Source organism: Peromyscus eremicus, chromosome 23 (genome assembly GCF_949786415.1).
Source record: "Peromyscus eremicus chromosome 23, PerEre_H2_v1, whole genome shotgun sequence".
NCBI classification, from domain to species: Eukaryota; Metazoa; Chordata; class Mammalia; order Rodentia; family Cricetidae; genus Peromyscus; species Peromyscus eremicus.
The window spans coordinates 15,000,315-15,022,767 of record NC_081438.1 but is presented as its reverse complement, the minus strand read 5'-3'; the positions used below and the strand labels follow the sequence as shown (position 1 = coordinate 15,022,767).

The window sequence follows — 22,453 nt, the reverse complement described above, 5'->3', positions numbered from 1 at the left end:
CATTTGGAATTTGTGCTTGCGTTTTCTTGGTGTGTTCCACAGTGTGTGGGGCTGTGGCCCTGGGCACAGCTATGGGAGTTGTCTACATCAAATTCAGGGGGTCACCAGCTATTGGTGTTGAGCAGCTGGTGAACTTGTGACATGCGCCGTGACAGGCTGGCCTAGGCCATCATGCCCTCCAAGATTGACACCTCGCGGTACCACCCTGCTGTCTAAACAGGACCCCTGTCCCCAACACCTCTGAGCCCTGACAATAGAGTCTGACCTTTGAGAGGATGTCCCTGAGGCCCTGGTAGCCCTGCCCTGGTAACATCAGAACCGCCTTGAAGCCACATTTAGCATGGCTGAGGTCTTCGCTTTCCTGCTTGGTGACCGATCTCTGATCCTCAGTTTACCTATCCCTAAGATAGTAGTGCCATCCAGGACGGCTGTAAGGAATGAAAGCCGGGCATTAAGGGTCTTAGGATGGGTGGGTCTTACTGACAGTCCCAGAGCTGGCAGCTGTGGGCCTCTGTCCCTACTTGGCCTGTGCATTCTCTGAGAGACACAAAGACACGTGCCCACTTGAGGGTGGTACTACGTTGGCTCCTGCCCTCCTTTACCCTGATTCCTCTCTGAGAAGTCGCTCCTGCCCCCCCCCCCCCCCCCCGGCCCTGCCCCCTATCATGGACAAGGAGCTGTGGCTGAAGGTCTACCATAGATCCAGAGGTGATGCACTGAGGATCAGGAGCCAGCCCAGGCCGCTTGTCCCTCGTCCTCTGCCCAGGCCCTACCCTGCCCCTGCCATGTCCTATGGCTGAGGCTGCTGTGTTCAGTCTGTGTGTGGGTGGTGAGAACAAGTGGCTTTTATTTGGAGCTCCAACCCAGCCACGACCACTGCCACCTGTGGCCCCGGTCCTCAGACCTGGCCCCTCACTCTCATGGGGTCTGCCGAGGGTCTAATGGGCCCAGCGGGAGTGTCCCACACCACCTGAGAGCAGCCACCAACTTGGGGGATGCTCTCTGTTCCCGATTCTCCACTTGGACATGTGTCTTTCCCCATCTGCACTCTCCCTCACCCAAGGTGGGCCTGGCCTGGGGGCAGGGCCATCGCTCAGAAAGAACTGTGTGTGTGTGGGGTGTCTGTTCTTGGGGCTCTGTGGCAGTGTCTTTAGCGGCTGGGTGTAGTGTGCAGTCACCCCAGAGGGGACGCGTTGCCGGTTCTTTGTGTTTTTGCGTCTTCATTGTGGTTTGTGGTGTGAATTCTAAAGAGACTTTATGTAATGGTCTGATTCCCTTCGTTTAATCTCCGCGAAGTGTGTATCACAGAATCACAGACTTGACCACTGAAAAGCAGTCTATTAACCTGGGCAGTGGTGACACACGCCTGTCATCCCAGCACTTGAGAGGCAGAGGCAGGAGGATCATGAGTTCAGTGTCAGCCTCAGTCACGTAGCAAGTGGGAAGCCAGCACGGGCTACAGGAGACCCCGTCTCAAACAGACAACAAAACAAAACACACCTACACAGACCCACAATGGTGTGCTACAACTTCCCACACCCTAGATGGAAATCCCGTACCCATTATCGGTCCCTCCTGCCCATCAGCCTAAGGGCGAGGCAGCGCTAATGGACTTCCGGTCTGTGGCTGGAAGTCATCTCGCCCTGACACTTACAGGAATGATTCCTGCCGCCGCCACCGCCGCCGCCACGTAGCCATGATGCTGGGCTGCACTCACTGAGTGCTGTTTTCGGGGTTTCTCACGTACCTGTGAAGGCTTCAGAGCAACATGAACCACATGGGGTGTGGCCCCCTACACACACACACACACACACACACACACACACACACACAGAGCCTGTGGGCTCACCTGGTGACAAAGTGGTGGACTTTGCACGCTGCTGTGGGCATGTGTGACCCCTTTGCTTTTATCCACGTGTGGGTCTCGGCATAATGATGGTGCGATTGCTCAGGGGAGGTGCCCGCCTTCCCCCAGATCTTGAAGCTTTTGTAGCCCCTTAAGTAATTCTCAGGCTGTCACCAGCCTCCTAGCTGTTGCCTGACACCAGGAGGCTGCTCGCTCGCTCGCTCTTTCGGAAGGGCAGAGCGGGAGGTGGGAGGAGGGTGGGATGACTCACAAGCTGGGATGGAGCGCCCTGATGCCACTGTCTCAAGGTTAGGACCTGCAGAGAGGGTCGGGAGCTCGTCCCCAGTGATCCTGGGGCCCATGTGCACCGGCCCTGCTCAGTGACATTTGAAATAGCGCCGTGAGCGCCGGCGCGGGCCTGCTGCTCTGAATTACAGCAATCTGGACAATTATGCCTGCTCGCAGTGGCTGCTGATGGCTGTTCCGGAGGCGGGGGCGGGGAGGCAGGTGCGCGCAGCCCGTGGTAGCTCCTTTTCCACCGCCGGTGGGGGTGAGAGGCTAAGAATGTTCCAGAGCACCCTGCTGAGAGAGTGCTGACAACTTGAGAAGGAAAATGACCCCAGCCACGCTGTGTCCCAGGCAGATGGTACTCACCCATCCTTGGCCCAGTGTGGGGTAGGAGCCTACAGGGAACCAGGCCCTCAGGAAACCCAGGCAGGTAAGCAGCCAGGTGTCCCGACAGCCACGGGAGCATCCTCCGTAGCCCAGCTGGGAAGGACAGCTGCGGAAGAGCCCAGCCCTGAGAGAAACCTAGCTGGACTTCCTGTCCGTGTGATCCCAGACCACTCACTTTCTTCATAGAACTAGTCACTGACTTCCACACAGTGGGAAATGTTTCTCTCCCTCACTCAGGGGGCTAGAAGTATAAAGTTGAAGTGGGGGCAGGGCTGTGTTCCTTCCAAGGCCTCCAGGGAAGGTTCTGTACCCACTTTGGGAGGTGGCCACGGAGGGCAGGCCGGTCTCCACCCTCTCATGACCTCGCCACCCCTCCCCCCATGTGTCCGGATTTCCTTTCCCCCTCCCTTTTCCTTTTTTATAAAGACAGGGTCTCTTTGTAGCCTGGGCAGGCCTTGAACTTGCAGAGGTCCCCACCTCTGCGATGAAAGAGCATCACCACACCTAGACACAGATTTCCTTCTTGTCGGCCCACTCCATCAGAATGGCCATCCTGCCCCTGGGTTCGCGCTCTCGCTTCCACAGGCCCTTTTCCGTGTGTATAACTTCTGGGTAGATGCAAAACTTGTGTTGGGAACATTGTCCAGCCCAGCCACATCCATATGGCTTTACTGATCAAGAAATAGTCAATAGTTGACCTTCTGATGCCTTAGGCATGTTGGCCCCTTCCCCGCCCCTCTGCAGCTCCTTGGTCTGGTGGCCTTCACATTTCTGCTTCGGTTTATCTGCTCTTTATCTAAAAAGAGGGAGGCAGGTCTGCCTGCCAGGTTTCTTTCTCATCAGGGTGGAAGGAGCCAGATGTGCAGCCCTTGAGTATACAGTGGGCACTCAGATGGCAGACTGCAAGTCAACACACAGGCTGGATTGGAGTCCCAACTCTGCCTCCCATGGAATCTGGCCCGAGTGGGTACCTGTAGCATGGGGCTGATCCTTGCCTGTGTCCTGGGGGATGTTATGCAGGGGCATGGCCTGCCAAGCAGTTGTTTAGCCACAAGTGGAAGGCAAGCTTACTATGGAGAAGAAGACACCTTCACCTCCATCCTGCTCTGAGGCAGCTAAGGAAATAGGCCCAGAGATGTTGAGTGTGCTACCCAGGGTCTCAGAGCTGAGAAGCTGGGGAGCTGGGATTGGAACCCAGTTGCAGAGCCGGACTGAGTGGGGAGGGGATTAAATCGATTGGTCCCCGTGGCTAATGGTTTTCCAAGTAATGAAGGAAGGAAGGGCAGGCAGTGGAGCAGAGAGTCCTGTGTCAGGAACAGTGCACTCAAGTGAGACATATTAGAAGCGCAGACAATGAGGACGTGACAGGAGGAGTGGAGAGGCCACGGTGGCTTTGGTGACAGAGGTGGAGTTTGGGAGTTTGGCTATTCTTTGAAGAGGGTGAATGGAGCTGGAATCTAGCCCAGGGTCGGTCTCTCTCTCTCTCTCTCTCTCTCTCTCTCTCTCTCTCTCTCTCTCTCTCTCTCTCTCTCTCTGTGTGTGTGTGTGTGTGTGTGTGTGTGTGTGTGTGTGTATGCGCGCGCTCCTGTGCGTGCTGAGGGGGCAGGGCTGCCCTCCTGGGCTCACACTGGGTGGAGCCTGAGCAGGAAGCTGCCTCCTAAGGAATTGAGCATACTCAGGGACCTGGTCCCCTGCCTGCTTTAGGGCAAGGGCCACAGTGGGTGGGAGGGGCCTGTGGGGCTGGGCCAGTGACCTCAAGTTCCCCAAGGAGACATCAGTCTGGCTTAGAGTTCTGACCCTAGGTAGAGCCAGTAGGTTGGAGGGTAGGGTTGCCTCTACTCTGCTTAGATCAAGGGTACCACATGCTGTTTCCAGGGCAGGCAGGCAGGCAGTGGAGGTGAGTGTCCCATGCCAGCTCTGCTCAGCAGACACACCCTCCCATGTGAGCCCTGCCTGCCAGTGGATGTGGTCTGGTCTCATCTTTTTCATGGTTGAGTACCTAGACCTGGTGGGGAGGTTCTCAGCCACTGTTCTGTCGGAGTTCATACTGTCCCCACTGCCAGGCCAGGCTGACCTTTCCAAGAATGCACTGTGTGTCTCCTAGGGGCCCCTGTGCACAGCAGTGAGGCAGCCTGGCCAAGTGGGTAGTGTGCCCAGCGAGTGGCTGGTGCGCTGAGTTCAGAGGCCATGAGTTCAGGGCTAGGCTCAGCCCAAGTGAGCAGATGATGAAGGGGGATGGAGATCTCCACAGGCAGGATGGAGATGGCCCTGGAAGAGCATGTCTGGAGGTTCTTTGCCTCTTTTGTGTTGTGATGATTCTCAGGGAGAAGGCAGGGCTTCTGTATGGACACAGGTATGGCCAGACATGGGGCTGGCTCTGGACTCTCGTGGACTCTAGTGTCCTGAATCAGGAGATGTTGTCAGCTGCTGCCTTCCCTCACTCTGAGCCAGCAACCGACTCCTTGCTGAGGAAGGACAGCTAGAGAATGACCTTTATGACCCCATGCTCCCACGTACAACTTGTTTCCTGCTTTGCCCACGAGAGAGTGGCATGACTGAGGAGTGGGCCTTAGTGAGACATCCCTCCCCAGGTGTGTAGCCAGCCAAGGCTCTGGGGACAGGGCATTCTGACCCTCAGACCAGGGCATCTGTGGCTCTGTAGGTGGGCAGATGGCCCTTGTGACTGTCTCACAAGTGTGTGCCATGGTATGGAGTACCTCTGTCGTACTGGTAATTGGCAAGTAGAAGCGCCCGCCGAGGTCTAAAGTGTGAGGTAGGTCTTAGGCTGACTGGAGGACGAGAAGGTGGCAGGGCAGGTTCAAGGATGGGGTCATCCCAGCTGCCCTCCACGGGGTTCCCTATGCCCACAAGGCACACTGGCGGTCTCTGGGCGGCTGCTGGTGGTGTCAGTGATCACACATCCCCTGAGTCGGGTGCAGGCTCAACATTTCTTAAGGAAGGAGAATGTGGCTGGAGGATCCCGGACAGGGAGGGTGTTTCTCTCACATCTTGCGCCGGGAAGGTTTTTTTTTGTTTTGTTTTTTGCAAGTGAGTCGAAGAAGGCGCCTGTGAGGTGGAGGTTGAGGTGGGGTGTCCCCCCAAGCTTCTTCCTGGGAGGAGCTGGGAGACCCAGACTGTGAGAGAGCCAGTCCTCCCATGGTGTGTTGTCCCACGTCAGAGTACTAGAATGTCCCCAGGACGCAGATGGAGGGGAGGCTCTGCAGGAGGCTTACACAGACCCCCGTGGAGGGGATCGGGACTGGAACAGTCACAGCCCCTGAGCCACTGGAGTACTTCAAGGGCTCGAGGTAGCACATGAGGAAGGGTCACCTTGGCCACCATTTCCTCCTCCCTCTTGTGGCTAGTGGGCTCCTTCAGTCCTCTGCCAGCCTCAGGCCCTGACTCAGGCCCCCTGCCTCACTTCCTGTCTTGGCCAATTTCACTTCCTAAGTAGCTGCCTCTAACTCCTTCCTTAGAAATTAGCAGTGGGGTGGGAGAACCCGAGACCACAAGGCGGGCTGGAGCAGCAGTTGCACTGAGCACGTGGGGCCAGCGCTCCCAATATTGGGGACCCTACAGCCCTTCTTCCAGGATAGACACTCCCGGGACCTTCATGGGTCCCAGCCTCAGCCCCTCTGCCAGGATAGACACTCCCGGGACCTTCATGGGTCCCAGCCTCAGCCCCTCTTCCAGGATGGACACTCCCGGGACCTTCATGGGTCCCAGCCTCAGCCCCTCTTCCAGGATGGACACTCCTGGGACCTTCATGGATCCCAGCCTCAGACACTCAGGTGTCTAGAGCTTCCTTCTTTTCTTACAGCCCGAGCACCCATAGGTTTGGAAGGGCAGCAGTCATGGATGGGTGCAGCAAAGGAGTTGGGTTCAGGGAGTTGACGCTGTGGAGATGAACTACCCCTCCGAGGGCCAGAGGCAGAGCCCAGAATGCTTCTCCTCGGACATATGCAAATGTCCTGGGGCCTTCTCATGGTTGGGAGCAGTGGAGCTGTCTGTTTTCTGGGGCTCCTCAGCCTTGAGGAGCCTTTGGGTTTCCTTCCAGGAACACACTGACATTTCCACAGGGGGTGTGCTCACATAGGCCCCCTTTGGCGTTCCCCTGTGGAGCACAGTGGGATTCTATGGGAAAGACCTGGGTTCTCAGCTGTATGCGGATCTCTCCGCCAGCTGGCATGGGATGTGGCTGAGCACACAGGGCCAGGGATACAGGAAAGCTCCTAGCTGTCTGTCCCTGTCCTCTGGGCTTCTAGAACAGGATGGAAGGGCAAGGGCTAGGGGGAAGAGCTGGTTGTGGAAGTCAGCCTGACCGGAGGCTGCTGTAGAAGTCGGCTCGGTTGTCTTGGCCTTCAGGGAGCTGTTGGGACCTTATAGCAGGTGCTCTCAGAGAAGAGAGGTTGTAGTAGGCAGCCAGAGTCTCCAGACCCTAGGCTAGACCTCTGGAAGCCCCAGGTCCTTCCCCCACCCCAGATGGTTGGTGGCATCAGAGTACTCCCAAGTAGATCCCAAGTTCCCCAACCCCCATCCCCATCGAAAGCTAGCCAGTTCTGGCCACCCACAGCCCTCTGGGAGGCTGGTCCAGGCTCTGGGGGCCTGTGAGGAAAGGGGGGGGTGCGACCGCAGGTGGAACCGGCTGGCTGGCGGGGAGGGCTGGCTGGCTGGCGGGCGGGCGGAAGAGGCTGCTTGCTCCCTGCCTGCCGGGGGTGGGAGCTCTGTTTTTCTGGATCCCTCAGTCTGTTCTTACCGCTGCTGACGCTGCCACGGATGGGGAGAGAGGGAGGGAGCCTGTGCCAGTTGGCCCGCCCAGCCGAACCTGGGCCTGTGCCCGGCCCCCGCCCGCCCCCGCCCGCTGCGTCTGGAGGTCACATTCAGTCCTGACGCGGCTCGCTGGGTCAGGCAGCAAGAAGAGCGGAGCGGAGCCCTGGGTCCCATAGCCCGGCCGCTTAGGGACCCAGCTGCCCGGTCGGTCCCGTCCTGCTCAGGGCTTTGGATTTCATGTGGCTTGGTGGGTCTGGGGGCTCCCCGCCAGCACCCCCCCCCAAGTGTCCTCCCTGAGAACACTGGTGCCTGGAAGAACTGCGGACGGCGGGTGCACACTGGTGACGCCTGGCACAGAGAAACCCAGCACACAGAACTGACAACTTCCCGCTGGCGTTGCCCGCGTCCCCCTCCCGAGCGGGAAGGGCACCACTCTACTCCCTGAGGCAGCTGGTGGCAGCGGCTGGAGGAGTCCTGGACCCCGTGGGGCGGGCTGCGAGCAGCTCCCGCCCCCAGCTCTCACCCTCTTTGCTGCTGAGGATGTGATCAGAGCTGGAGCCAGGGCACACCAGCAAGAAGCCCTGAGGAGCCTCTCGGCCACAGCCTCCTGATCACTGCTCCACTCCCTGGAGCATCCTTCCAGCCGGATGTTTCCGGAAAACTTGGCCGAGGGGGAGACGCAGATGAGAGGATGTGAGTGACCCCCTGGCTGGGGATCGGGCTGGAGGGTGGGCAGGCTGGTGGCAGTGACTTTGATGGGGTTACAGGAAATTACGGCTGGAAGTGTGGTGGGGGGACTTGGAATTTTGGACCCGTGGCCGCAGCTCGCCTTTCCCTGGTGCCCCTTCTGGCCTTTCTAGGTGCAGCCCAGATCCCCTGGAGGGAGGCTGCACTCATCTGGGCTCCAGGCTCGGCTGGGGCATTCTCGGAGGGGCTCCCCAGGGTAGACAGAGTTGTCTCCACATCGTGGGATGTGAAGTGCTCCTGTGCACGGCACCCCAGTGTGAGGAAGCTCCTGTCTTCCCAGGGCTGTGTGGCACACTCGGGGAAGGGCTCCCTAACAGCTCTGCCCAGTGCTCCTTGGTGGCCCCACGTGCTCAGGAACAGCTGAGTGCCACCCCCCACCCCCCACCGCCGTGGGTTCTCACTTCTATAAGCTGAGTTAGTTAAGGGACCCAGCCGCCCAACTCCTTGTTGACTTAACTGAATTTGGAAATGTCTGCTCCCCAGGGTCGGGCCACCCCCAGCTCAGCAGCCGCCCCACCCCCAACAGTTCCAAATGGAGACCTGCCCTGGGGTTCCGGGCCTGCGATCCCTCGGAGGCCTGACGTGTTTGCTGGGCCCTCTTGGCCCGCGCTCGGGAAATATAAATAAACGCAGCCCCAGCCGCCAGGTTCTGGAAGTGGCAGCTGCTGCTGGCGCGGGTGGAGGGAAAGGTCAGGGGCTGAGTTACACTTGATCCCGCGCCCTGGCCCTCCCTGCCTCCTGTCCTTGAGGATCCCTGAGAAGCAGCTATGGAGCCACGTGGCTCTTGTGGTCACTGCAGGCCAGCAGGTGGCCTGGCTGTCCAGTGCCTCCCCCATACCACGGCCCCCCCGGGGGGGGCTGCTACAGTGGGAAGCTGAGGCTTCAGACCCATTTCTGAGCTGGCTGAAGTGGGTGAGAAACTCACAGTCCCAGTCTTGGCCAGGGTGTGGGGGCGGGGCAAGACAGACTCCATTCAATGCTATGCAGACCTAGGGGGTCACTTGCTGGTATGTTTGGGGGTTTTGCTGGTTCCTTTGTTTGTAGTAAGCCACCAACTGGGGTTTGAATGAGGGGGTGGGTGAGGATGGTTAGCGCTTGCCTTCCCCCATCCCCCTGCACTCCCCCCTCCCCAGCAGTTACAGCCCCGTGTTCGGCTTTGACTTGACTTGTATGGAAGAAAATGTCTCGAAGCTCGGTGATGGGAAATCTGAGCATTATCCCAAAGTGGCTTTGAGGCTCTGGCTCTGGCACAGTTAGTTGTTCAGCCTCTTAACCTCCGTCCCCAGGGCCAGGTTCTGTCACTGCCATGGGAAAGTGGCCAGCTTTGCCTTCAGGGAAGCTGGGGCCCACTGAAGGTGGGTGAGGTGTGACCAGAGGGTCCGCAGCCTGCTAGCCCAGGGTTTGTGGCCTCAGAGCTGAACAGAGTATGCCATTCCGTATGGAGCTCGGAGCAGTGAGGTCCGTGGCCTTGGTGGGCTTGGAGGGCCTGGAGATCTGGAGTTTCTTCTACCATGTGGTCTCAAGCTGTGCCTTGGGAAAGATCCATCCTTGGCTGCTGAGCCCAGCCCGGCCAGGTGGGCCCCGAGTCTGGTGTGGCCCTTTAGGTGTGAGGGCCCAAGCTCTTCACCCTGCTCCCTTCCTCAGCTCGGCCCTGCTCCAACCTCTGCTCTTCCACTGCTTTTTTTCCCTTCACCTATGGTGAGACCGGAAAACAGGCTTGCTCTCCTGAGGCCTCTCTGCAGCTGTGTGGTGTCAGGGCTGGGTCACCACAGCTCCCGCCCAACTGGGGAGGGAGAGATGAGGGGAAAGCTGTGTGTTCTGGCCCCTAGAATCTGAAACGAGGCCTGACTTGGGGCCATGCCTGTCACCGTCATTTTCCTGATCCCTGTCTGGGCTCCTGGGTCTTGGCCTGGCATAAGCCCTCACCTGCCCTCCACCCACAGGCCTCCTGGAACATGGGAGGAACTGGTCAGCCATCGCCCGAATGGTGGGCTCCAAGACCGTGTCCCAGTGTAAGAACTTCTACTTCAACTACAAGAAGAGGCAGAACCTGGATGAGATCCTTCAGCAGCACAAGCTAAAGATGGTGAGCTGGGCCCCCTGGGGACTGGGGACCGCCAGGCCGCCCACAGCCAGGCCTCCCTCATGTGGCCCCTGGCCGCCTGGCGCCCGCATGGGGAGGTGCAGGTGGGCTGGGCCCTGACTCAGCCAGGAATCCACCGCCGCCACCCTCAGCGCCATGGATTGGAGACCCAGAGGCAAAAGAGCCCTAAGTGAGCAGCCTGGCGTCCGCCTGACTGCCCCTTTGGGCATTGGAGCTGCGGTGAAAGGGAAAGTGGGTCCCAAAAGTCAGGCCAGAGGAGGACTTGGGGGCCAGGCACATCCCAAACGAGGTGTCCGTCTCCAGCCATGGCCAGGAGGGCCTCGGGGAGCCTCCCCACTGCCTTCTCCCCATCCGTCTATCCTCTCTCTCATCTTGGACACACTTGTGATCATCATCATCATCATCTCAGGGCTGGAAAAACTGAGGCCTGGCGAGACTCTTTAGCCTCCTAAGTAGAAGCGTGCACTCACAGCCGAGTAACTGCCCCCCTCTGCCTTCAGCCTCTTGTTGTAGTCAGGCTCGGGAGGGGGCCTGGCATCCACTCCTCCATGGCTCTAAAGTCTCGTGGATTTCCGTGCAACTGAAGACGCATTACCCTTCCCTGCAGCCTGCCGAGGCCCAGAGCAGGTCACACAGCAATGCATGACATCACATTGCTACAACACAGTAGGGCAGGCCAGAACTGGTCTCTGTCCCCATGCAGAATCCAGGGCCAGCCTCCTCAGCCCCCTGGGGCTGCAGCTGTCACCCTCATGGCCCAGTCACTGTCCAGTTCAGGTTTCTGTGAGTGTATGACTGCCCAACTCTTCATGTTTCCAGGGGACTACTCCCTCTGCTCCCAAGGATCCCCAGTGGGACAGGGACCTGGGTACCCTGTGGGTTAGAGAGAGGGGCTAGGTCTGAGCTTGTGAGTTGGGCAGCCACGTGACCTGAGCAATGGTTTCTCCCTCCTGAGCTGTTTGTTCTCTTCATCCAGACGGTGAGGGACTGACTGTAGGTGGTCCCGTGAGTCAGAAATGAGATGCCCGTGGAGGGGAAGCACTCCGTGGGGCTTCCTACCTGCTTGCTGTTTGTTATATCACTTATGTCACAGCCCACTTACCAACCCTGTCCTCTGGGTGTGTGAGGCCCTTACGGCCACTGTGCAGCAGTTACCACCAAGGGATGTGTGTTGATGGACGCTACCCAGGAGACCTGTGTGTGTAAATCTGGGCTCTGCCACTTGTAGGAAGTGTCTTGTCTTCTCTGTGCCTCAGTTTCCCTGACTGTGAAATGGGAAGGATAACAACCGACTCCGAGGTCTCTGGGGGAGGGCGTCTTCCTCACAAGTGCCAGTGTAGTACTTGGAAGGGGCCATGAGGCAACTTGCTTACCAGCCCCCCACCAGCTAAAGCCATGGGGGTGCTGTTGGCAGAGGCTCAGGGTACAGGTGTCTTCTGAGTGTGCCATGTCTGTCCCAGGTAAGAGATGGGCACACACATGCGTGCACTGAGTCACTCACTCCAAAGTACAGAGGGCTCTGGGCCTGTGGGTTTGTTCCCTGGCTCTGCCGTCCTGTGGCCGGTGCTGAGGGCACACAGCTTGGCCCCCAGGCCTCAGTTTCCACCTGTGTAATAAAACAGGCATGGGGGAGACACCCACTTCAAGAATGTGTGAGGAGCCAGTGCCTTCCACTGTGGAAAGTCGAGCATCTGGCCCAGGTCAGAGTAGGACAGAGTCCGAGTCTAGTGGGCAGAGGTGTGGTTGGAGTTTCCGGAGGAGCTGGCTGCTTCTGTGGTGGGGTGTGGGAATCATGGCGAGCTACTGAGCTGAGAAGTGCGATGGAGCCAGGCTGCTGGAAGGGGGTCCTTGTCCCTGGCTTTGTCATTTAGGTAAGCCGCCCTGGTGGCAGCCTGATGAAGGGGAGTGCTGATTCCCTCCCCAGCTGACCTCAAGAGTGGGCTGGTCCCAAGGACCGCTATCCGAGCAGTAAGCAGAGGCAGATACCCCCGGTCAGGGCAGGCACCCCATTGTGGGAGTGTGTGAGCCGGCCTTTGTAGAAGCCTCTGTCCTGGGCTGTCTGCTTCCCACCCCCTCAACATCAGGCTAGAAAGAGGGTGGGTCAGGCCAGGCATGGTAGCACATGTCTATAATCCCAGCACTCAGGAGGTTTGATGCAGGAGGATCAGGAGTTCAGGGCCAGCCCGGGCTACAGGTCCCTGTCTCAAAGAAGAAAATGCACAAGAACAAGAGGGTCACTTCTGCCTGTGAGTCCTGAATGGCTAAGACCCTTAGGTGCTGGCTCAGCCCCCTCTGAGTACAGGAAGGCATGCTACCCTCGGCCACCCAGGGAGAGGGGGGGAGGGGGAGGGCCGGGAGGTCAGTGGGTGTCCCCTCCTGCTCACCCCGGGCCTGGCCTGCACATGGCTGCTGGAGGCTCATCAGGAACCGGGAGCTCGGGCGGGGCCCCGTGTCGCGGGTTATGTAACATTTGGCAGCCCTGTCCTCTCTGAGGTCTCCCTCCCCCTCCATGTGGCCGAAGGCTGCCCTTCTGTCTGTGTCCTGGCCCTCAGGGCTCGGCCTCCAGGTTGCTCAGTGTGTCATCTGGGCCTCGGCCCTGCTGGCCTCGCTTCCTTCTACTGTCTTCTCGCCGTGGCTGCTGGGAGATGCTCCAGGCAGGGATGTGCTTGAACCCCGGCAGGCAGGCAGGCAGGCAGTCCTCCTTGACGCCGAGCTTTGCCTCTCCGAATCGGTGTCATCGTCGTCTCCGAGGCTCATTTGTGTGGTGACATGGCTGTGGAGTGCCTGCCTCTTCTCCAGATGTAGGAGGGAAACAGGCAGAGTAAGCAGAGGTCCCGGTTGATGAGGAGTAAGTCTGGTCAAGAACTTCCAGAATGTGGCCTGAAGGGGCCGAGGTAGGGATACAGTAAGAGTGAGGGTTGGAGGGCACTGGCTGATCCCCCAGGGCCCCTGGGAAGATGACGTTGGAGCAAAGAGCTGACTGAGGAAGTGAGTCTTCACTATCTGGGGGAAGGGTGTTCAGGCAGGGAACTGCCTGTGCAAAGTCCCTGGGGCTGGCGTGGGGGCTAGAGAAGGAGACTTGGATCATGCGGAGTGGCAGGACTAGAGATCGAAGGGCGGATTCAGGTGTTAGGGAATGGCCGGAGTGTTGGAAGCAGGGGTGACCTACCCTGATTGGCAGGGTAGCTGTGCGTTCACGTGACCTGACACCTTGCAGATTGCTGGTGCGCAGTAGGTGTTTAGTAAATGCCAGGTGTAATTTGTGTTCGTGTCTCCCAAATACCACTTTCACGGGCCTACCAGCTCTTTGGTGCTGGGCTTTCCCATAGGCTCTAGAATCACAGGGTGTGCTGTATCACTCGCCCGTGGCTCTGCCAGGCTGATGGGCTCCTGTTTCCTGTGAGTATCCCTGCAACCTGCTGCCTAGTTCCTGTTGCTAAAGATAGACAAAGGAAGGGGATCCCCAGCCACATGCCACAACATCCTCGCACCCGCAGACTGGAGCCTGGGCCTCTTGGGAGGTGCCAAGACCAGGCCCTGTGTGGGTGTGGGTGGCAGGGCAAATGTCCCATGAGGTCTGTGTATAGTCAGGACAAGCCTGTGGCCTAGCGTTGGTGATAGAGATGGTGACGGACGGATGGACAGACACGTATTTCCCCTTTTGTTCTCGTGTTCTGGGAGCCTTGTCTCTGGGACTTAGGATGGCACACTTGTACCTCAGGGCCTTGTGCTCCACAAGGTCTATTCTGGGGCCTGTGTGGCTGTGGAGACAGCAGGCCATCACCCCAGAGCATGGGCATGCTATATTTCCAGGACAGAGTGTCACTAGCCAGACACAGCAGAACTATCATCTCTCATCAGCTGCTAGCCTGTCCTTTGTTGGCCTGTGGTCCCCTCTTCTATCTTCGGCCTTCTCCCCGAGAAGATTCTCGGTTGTGTTGTGCCCCCTCCCATCCCCCCACCCCCACCACCACCACACTCCTTCACACCTAGCCGGTTCCTCAATGGCTGCACCTGGGGAAGCCCCACCTGGACTCCCTTTGGATGATGCCAAACCAGGGGTGTCAGTGAGAACCAGGGGTGCCACTGGGCACCTCGGACCACACTTGTACCAGGTTAGATCCAGAGTGCCCCCAACCGGGGCATCCTGATCAGTTTGAGACCCGTTTGTCGCCGACTCTGCTGTGCATCCCAAACCTAGGGGAGCTTTGGCTGTTCTGGACTTCCGCCCAGCTCGGTATGGGGACACAGAAGTCCAGCCTGGAGAAGAGTGTGAATGCCCCCGTGCTGGGAGGGTGGAAAGCTGGGCCCCGAGTGTGTAGGAGTAGGGGTGGCTTGAGGTGAGGCAGTACTGCAGCATGGCTCATCCACACCCCAGGGGCTTTGCACACAGGCCCCTCTCAGACAGAGCCTTGCCTGGATGCTCCCTCTGTACTCAGACCTGGACTAAAGTGTCATATCACCTTCCAATAGCAACCTGATCACCCAGCCCGCTGACTTGGCCCTGTGCTCTCTCTGTCCCTGTTTAATCTCGCCCCCCCCCCATGGTCCCTAGTCAGTCCCCTGAGTCCTTTAGAGTGTATGTGGCTGGCTTTAAGGACAGTGGCACTCGCTGTTGGGCTTGCCGAGTCTGTGTTCACAGCCGTGGTGTCCCGAGTGTGCACTGTGACATTATGGCCTTCCCATGCTGGCCTGGGCCAGCCTGTGCCCAGTGTCCCACTGGGACACATGGCACTGTGAAGCCTCTGTGGTAAAAATAGCCCTGGCCTCTGTGGCCACTCGGATGGGCGAGTGGGAAGGTTGCCTGTACAGCCGTGCAGGCAGGCTCACTGCCCTTGGAGCTGTGGCTGGGCCTCAGGCCCGAGGCATCTCCAGCCTTGACCACTACTGTCCTGTCCCAGGAGAAGGAGAGGAATGCGCGGAGGAAGAAGAAGAAGACCCCGGCCGCAGCAAGCGAGGAGACAGCCTTCCCACCTGCCGCCGAGGACGAGGAGATGGAAGCCTCTGGCGCAAGTGCCAATGAGGAAGAGCTGGCTGAGGAGGCGGAAGGTGAAGTCACTGTCCTCAGAAGGGAGGGAGGGGTCACACACACACCCCCCATTCTGTGTCTCCGTCCTCCTAGGCATCCTCTGGTTCCCTGAGCCAGGCCTAGGGATGACCACAGAGGAGCCCTGACTAGGCTGTGGTTAGGTGAGAGGCTTTCGGCTTTCACTGTAGGGCCTGGAGTGACCTCAGGAGGCCAGGCTATGAGTCCTCTCGGCATCCCGGGCTGGGCCCTCGGCTGTTGTGGCAAAGACCTGCCCCCTTTGTTGAGTGCCTTCCTAGTCCCCTCCATGAGCAAGGCAGAGGTGGTGTGGAGGGAAAGCTGGAGACCAGAGCTGCCCACAAGAGTCGGGAGTGACTGTGAGCCCCAGATACTGGGTCAGGGGGAGGGTCACACCCTGCTTAGGAACCGGGGACAAGCAGGGCCAGGCTGTCCTGAGGCCTCTCACCACCTGGGGATTCCTGGGACAGCAGTGTGGAAGACTGAGGCCTAGGGAAGCACTCCCCTAGGGACCATGACGTGACTTAGGCCCATTGGTCTAGCAAACATTTGTGTGAGGCCCTGCACTTACAGGCCAGGGACGACTTGACCTAGGACTTCCTTGTGTGGTAACGGTCATGGCAGCCCCATAGCCTCATCTCTGTCACCATAGCCTGAGGAGTCGGTGACAGCATGTTTACAGGGGAGACTGAGGCGTGGAGAAGTCACTCCAGGTCTCTAAGGCCTGGTCACAGCCCTGTGCCTTGTGGCCTCCAGGGGAAGGGGCGTGTGTTCTTCCTGTCCCTTGGTGTGTGGGTCTGTAAAGTGCCTACTGTGTGCCAGGCTGTGGACATGCCTGGTGCACACCCTGGGGACCGGCTGGAGCGTCTCTGACCCAGTGCAGAGCTGAGCCTCTAGTTGTTCCTTCCCAGCCCAAGCCCGGTCCTTAGGGTGGGGCCAGCCCCAGATGTCACAGCTCCTGCGTGACTCTGAGGGCTGCTGGTGTGGACATGCCTGACCGTGAGTAGGAGGCACCAACAGCCGAGAGGGGGCTTGTCGCTTGTTCACAGGACTTCAGTGGCTTCAACCTCTGTGTCCTGTCGTTGGACTAAGAGGAGGAAGCCCAGAGGTCAGACCCACTCTGCGGCCCAGGCAGCTTGATTAGCTCTCTGTGTCTCGGCTTCCTCACCTGTCAGCCTGCTAATTGAGAACCCTGATCTGGAGGTCTCTAGGGTCACATGTCCTGTGCCCACGACCAGCTCCCCGCTGATGTTAGTGATACCGTTTCTGGGAGAGGTGTCCTGCTCTGGGCTCTAAGGGAGCTCAGAAACAGAAAAGGCTGGTGACAGATTGGTGGGCCTGTTGGTTGAGGGCAGGAACTCCCATTGGTTTGTGCCCCTGGCACTTGGCCAGGGCTCTGTTGACCCTGGACATACTTTGCCTGTGCGGGCTGCTGCAGGTCACCATAGCTGTGGGTGGCCAGGCCCTGCCGTGTGGGTCCCCTGCCGTCTGCCAGCCACACCCCTTCCCTTTCCACAGGATTATTGCCACCTCAATTCTAAGTCTTCTCTACCTTCCTTCCAGCCTTGCAGGCCTCTGGGAATGAGGTTTCCAGAGTGGGGGAGTGCAGTGGCCCAGGTAAGAGTGTGGCCGTGGCTGAGGGGGTCGGGGGAGCAGCGGGGTATCCAAGATCACACATCTGTCCCCATGCCTCACTGCGTGCTGCTTCCTCTGGGTTCTCCTGTCCAGTGTCCGTTCCCGTGCTGTTCTCCCTCGGCTGTGATCAGCATGCCCTGCTTGTCTTTCCTCTCCCGGGTTTCCTTCAGGACCTTTTCCCTCTTCCGTGTCCCCAGCCCTGTTTCCAGGTGTCTGTTCTGCAGAAAACAGAGGGACATGAGATCCAAAAAGCTAATGAGGCTGGGTCTCTGGTGCTTCAGTACACACACACACAACACACACACACACACACACACACACACACACACATACCCTTTAACCTATGTGGGAATCCCACGGTGTATACGCATGCACACACATGCAGCCTTTAACCTATGTGGGCCATGGTGTGTACACACACACACACACACACACACACACACACACACACACACACGGTCTCTGGTGCTTCAGTACATACGCGCGCGCGCGCGCACACACACGCACGCACGCACACGCAGCCTTTAACCTACCTGGGAAACCCACGGAGCACTAGCAGTGGGCATGCTCTTTCAGGGGTGTCCTCTGCAATGGTCTTGTATCGTGCTATGTTGTCAGCCATGTTGTAATGTACGCACAGTCCCGGGGCCTGTACAGTGGCTCTGCAGCCTCCGTGGCAGTTTGGTCCCCCGTTCCGGGGATGGAAAAGCGGAAGCTTGAGAAAAGCCCTGAGTTTCCCATGGGAGTACCAAAACTCGGGCACAGAGCCAAGGTCATATCTGCCTGTCAGATCATATCTGCAGACCCAGATGAGGGCCTGTCTTTGGACTGGCCCTGTAGGGGCACTGGCTGCTGGAGAGTCTAGTGGTTAGGGTTGGCCGGTCTCTGGACAGCAGGAAGGAGAAGCTGTAGATGCAGACTGGTCAAGGACTGCGGCAGCCCGGGAAGAGTCCATAGGGACTTGTGGGGGACGAGGCTCACCTGGATGGGTGGGAGCCTGGGGGCCGTTCTGGTATTCTTTGGGAGTGCTGGCACCTCCCACATAGCAGCTCATTCCCCTCTTTGCTTTCGCCCTGCATGTAGCCACTATCAACAACAGCTCCGACACCGAGAGTGTCCCATCCCCGCGCACGGAGGCCACCAAGGACACTGGACAAAATGGGCCTAAGCCCACCGGCACTGAGGCATTGCCTGCTGCCACCCAGCCCCCCCTCCCTCCACCTGAAGAACCTGCAGCGGCCCCTGCTGAGCCCTGCCCAGCCCCTGATGCCAGTGGCCCACCGTCCCCAGTCGCTCCCCCGTCCCCCGCCACACCCCCGGCTGCTGTTCCCAAGGATGACCAAGAAGACCAGGCGGCCACAGTTCCTCAGACGGAGGATGCCAAGGAGCAGAAGCCTGAATCTGAGGAGCTGATGATTGATGTGGGAAAGGCAGAGGAGCCTGAGGCCCCTGAGGAGCCGCCCAGGAGTGTGACGAGTGAGCACAAGGAGGAGGCTGAGGAGGAGCAGCCCGAAGACAAGGCCAAAGGCACAGAGGCCATCGAGGCTGCGTCTGAGGCGCCGCTCAAGGTGGACGAGGCTGGAAGCAAGGCTGCAGCAGCCAAGGGTTCCAGCTCGGGCGCCCCCCAGGACAGTGACTCGAGTGCCACCTGCAGTGCCGACGAGGTCGACGAGCCCGAGGGAGGCGACAAGGGCAGGTGAGCGGCCCCGGGCGGCCCTGGCTGTGGGCGTGGGTTCTTGTGGATTCTGCAAACACAGGGGACACCCTCCATCTGCCAGGGGCAACACAGGTGGCCCTGCCCACCGCGAGGTGTGTGGCCGGTCTGTGGGGGCCAACGTGAGACTGAGACCAGAAATGGGGGTGTCTGTCACTGTTCTATTGCTGTGAAGAGACACCGTGACCAAGGCAGTTCTTATAAAAGAAAACCTGTAACGGGGGACTGGCTTATAGTTTCAGGGATTTAGTCCATTCCACCATGATGGATGGGGAGCTTGGCAGCGCGCATGGCGGGCATGGTGCTGGAGAAGTAAGTGAGAGACAGGGACAGACAGACTGACTGACTGAATGACTGACTGACTGACTGATACTGAGCCTGAGCCTGGCTTTAGCTTTTGAAACTTTCAAGTCTACCCCTAGTGACACACTTCTTCCAACAAGGGAACCCTCCTAATCCTTTCTAATAGTACCCTCCTTGCAGACCGAGCATTCTAATGTACGAGCCTATGGTAATCAGTCTTATTCAGACCACCACCAGAGGATTCTTTTTATTTTGGTTTTTCGACACAGGGTTTCTCTGCGTAGTTTTGGAGCCTGTCCTGGAACTCACTCTGTAGACCAGGCTGGCCTCGAACTCACAGAGATCTGCCTGCCTCTGTCTCCCGAGTGCTGGGATTAAAGGCGTGCGCCACCACCGCCTGGTGGATTGATTCTTGTAGGGGGCAGTGGAAGGAAGACCCACTTTGGGGCAACATGGAGCTGAGATCTGGAAGTGAGGTAGTCATAGAAGGCTCGGGGGAGAATGCGTTGACAGTGTATGTTGGTGACCTGCAGCTGTGACCCAGACCTGGTGGCTTGAAGAGGCGGAGTAATGGAGGTGGAAGGTCCACATCCAGGTGTCATGGAGTCACTCCCATATTACAACTTGAAAAGTCCTCACCCAGCATCCTTCACTGCGGATGGCTCCCTGGAGTCCCTGGCTTGTAGACACAGCACTCTGATCCCGACCGCCTCCTTCTTTCCAAATTCCTATTTTCTTGAAGGATGCCAGTCTCCCTGTGGTGACATCAGCATAGCTTCCCGACAAAAGTCCCATGTACAGGGGCCCTGAAGTTAGGTCTGGGGACACAGGGAGGACCCAGTTCTTCCCTTCTGTGGTGAGAATAGTCAGTGCAGAGGCCCTGGGTAGGAGCCCGCCAGGTGTACGCAGGACCACTTCATGGGCCAGACTGTTGCATGTGAGCCAGGTTGTTCCAGTGATGGCAGTGGTTGAGGTGAGGGATGTGGATTGAGGTGATCTCCTCCAGGGCCCAGACACTGGAGGCCCCTGGCCATGCGGTCACCCCAGCTTCATCTCTGAAGTGATAGCATATCTGAGGGGAGCATTCTGATCGGCACCCTCCCTGCCCTAGGGGCACCATGTTTTTAGGTAGGACCATCTGGGCACTCAAGGGCAGGCCTGGAAACCTCCCCTGATCACATCTGGACGCCCCACCCACCTCTGGGGCAGATACAGATGTTTTGTGAGGAGGCAGTGTACTCTGTTTATTTTGACTGCAAACAGCAAAGTCTGTTTTCTCTCCCCTCAAGTCCCTGAAAAATTCCGGCAGAGCAAGGGAGGAGACCATGACCTTCGGACCAGCCCACACAGGGCCCTTCCTGCTTCCCCTGGCTCCCCTTTCCCCTCGGGACTGGTAGATCTGAAATGGATGCTTTGTGGACCTTCTTTGTCCCCTGGGGACTCCACTGGTAGGGCCCACATGGAGCCAGATGGGCAGCAGATGGCCCTGGATAAGCAGACGCTGGCCAGCGGGTTTCTGAGGGGCCCCCCGATGTCCTCACAGGCACAGCAGGGGACACAGGGCCCATGGCAGCTTTGGTACCACCAGGGTCTCTACTGAGATGAGAGTGCCACAGAGCCGTAGGTGGCACCCTTGTCCTCCAGAGTCTGGACGGTAGGCTCATAGGCTGCAGAGCCAGGCATGGGGGCACCACCCTGGATACTAGCCCCTTCCTCAGACTTCTCTAGGCTCTGGTCAGGCTGGTGCCCCCTCAGTTCCAGCTCCCCTTCTCCAGTAGCACCAGCCACTGGTGTCCTTCCCCTCCCTTCCTGGTACGTGATGGCTTTCCTGCTTGCTGTCTAAGCCCTGGGCTGGGACTCAAAACACCTGGCAGGTCAGGCCCTGTGAGACCAGCAGTCCCCTGCCTTGGGGCCCACGTGTGCTCTCAGTGAGCGGCTAGACTTCCTGGCTGGAAGCTTACCACCCACTGGTCCTTCACCAGCCACACCATGGGGGCCAGGAGGACAGAAGTGCATCAGCACGTCCAGCTACCTGGGCTGCTGTCTGTAAACTGGGGGTGATCCCATCAAACCTGAAGGGCGCTGCTGGAGAGCACTGCTGCCATGCCTGGGACAGATGGGCCTGGAGTTTGCTATGAGGCTTACAGTACAAACACCACCCCCCATCCCCCATCCCCCCCCCCCCCCCCCCCCCCCCGCCTCACTTTCAGAGTAGGGGTCTGGTGCTTTCCAGCAGGGTTGGAAATTGGAAAGCCCCCCCCCCGCCCCCCCAAGCTCACTTTCTCCACCTGCAATGGGTACAGACTTATCCACAGAGTCGCTTTGTTATCACAACCATGATCCCCGGGGGCCAGGCCCCGGATCATGCAGCGTGGACTGGGCAGGCCCCTGGAGATGCTAGACATAGGTCTAGCAGGGCCCTGATTCCCGAGTACTCAGGTGCTGGTGAGGAGAGAAGACGAAAGGATTATAGCTCTTGAGCCCCGTGGATGGTGTGTGTGACTGGAAGGAGGCAACACCGGAGGATGCTTGTTGCTGTTAGTGTGAAAGCCATCGGAGTACAGGAAAGAGCCAGCACAAAGGCCCTGTGGCCATCGGAACTTACGCTCAGTGGTTTGCACAGAGGCCTGAATCGGAGTGTCGGGACCAATGTGCTTTTGTCTTGGAGCCAGAGATTGTCAGAGCTTTTTTTTTTTTTTTTTTTTAAAGACTTATTATTTTTAATTACGTGCCTATGTATAGTATATGCACATGAGTGCTGGGGCCCGAGAAGGCCAGAGGCCATCTGGTCCCCTAGAGGAGTTACAGGCAGTTGTAAGCCACCTGGCGTGGGTTCTGGGACTCGAACATCAGTCCTCTGCAAGAGCCATCTCTCCTGCCTATTTATTTGTGTGTGTGTGTGTGTGTGTGTATACACCTGCCTGAGCGCGTGTGTACCACATTCATGCAGAGACCACAGAGGCCACAGGAAGGAGGCCAGAAGAGGGCATAGAATCTTCCGGTGCTGAACTAAGGCTGTTGTGAGCTACTTGATGGGTGCTGGGAGCCAAACCCGGGTTCTCTGAGCCATCTCTCCAGCGCTGGGATACCGTTCTAGCCTTTTGCCTTCCTGGAGATAATGGGGAAACTGAGGGCACATGGTCCCTGTAGAAAAGGCCTTAGCTCCAGGGGCGTGCCGTCATGTACTAGAATCGCAATTTGAGTCTCTGCAGAAATGTGTTTGCACATACACAGAAGTGCAGGTTTCTGCCAGCACTGACGCTCGATACTGTTTTCCACCTGTACACAGATTGGGGGACACAGTGCTCCCCGGATTTTACTGCTCACGGAAAACAAGGTCTTCTGTTGTGGTGGTGGTCCCCTCCATCACAGCCCACCTTCCTCTTGGTAGCTCTCCTGAGCTGTAACTCAACATGCCCAACAGCATGCCACTTAGAGCACACAGTCTTGTGACCTTGGGTGTTTTCAGTGTCTCACAGTGTCACTCCAGACCAGGCCATCACCCTAGAGGAGACATCCACACCCTTCCCAGCTGTGGTGTCCACGGATGCTCCAGTCCAGTGTCCTATGAAGGGAACAGGGAATGTGGCCACTGTGTCTGGCCTCTCTTGCCCT

The 22,453-nt window shown here is 58.4% G+C and overlaps 1 protein-coding gene across 1 annotated transcript in view; it reads left to right on the top strand.

Moving 5' to 3' along the window:
- The window catches only part of Ncor2 (nuclear receptor corepressor 2), a 137,025-nt gene that overhangs the window by 85,219 nt on the left and 29,353 nt on the right, over nucleotides 1-22,453 (top strand). The window contains exons 18-21 of the mRNA XM_059249863.1: nucleotides 9,982-10,124; nucleotides 15,044-15,191; nucleotides 16,750-16,803; nucleotides 17,905-18,517. Coding sequence (XP_059105846.1) covers nucleotides 9,982-10,124; nucleotides 15,044-15,191; nucleotides 16,750-16,803; nucleotides 17,905-18,517 — 958 coding nt within the window. The remainder of the gene's footprint in view (nucleotides 1-9,981; nucleotides 10,125-15,043; nucleotides 15,192-16,749; nucleotides 16,804-17,904; nucleotides 18,518-22,453) is intronic.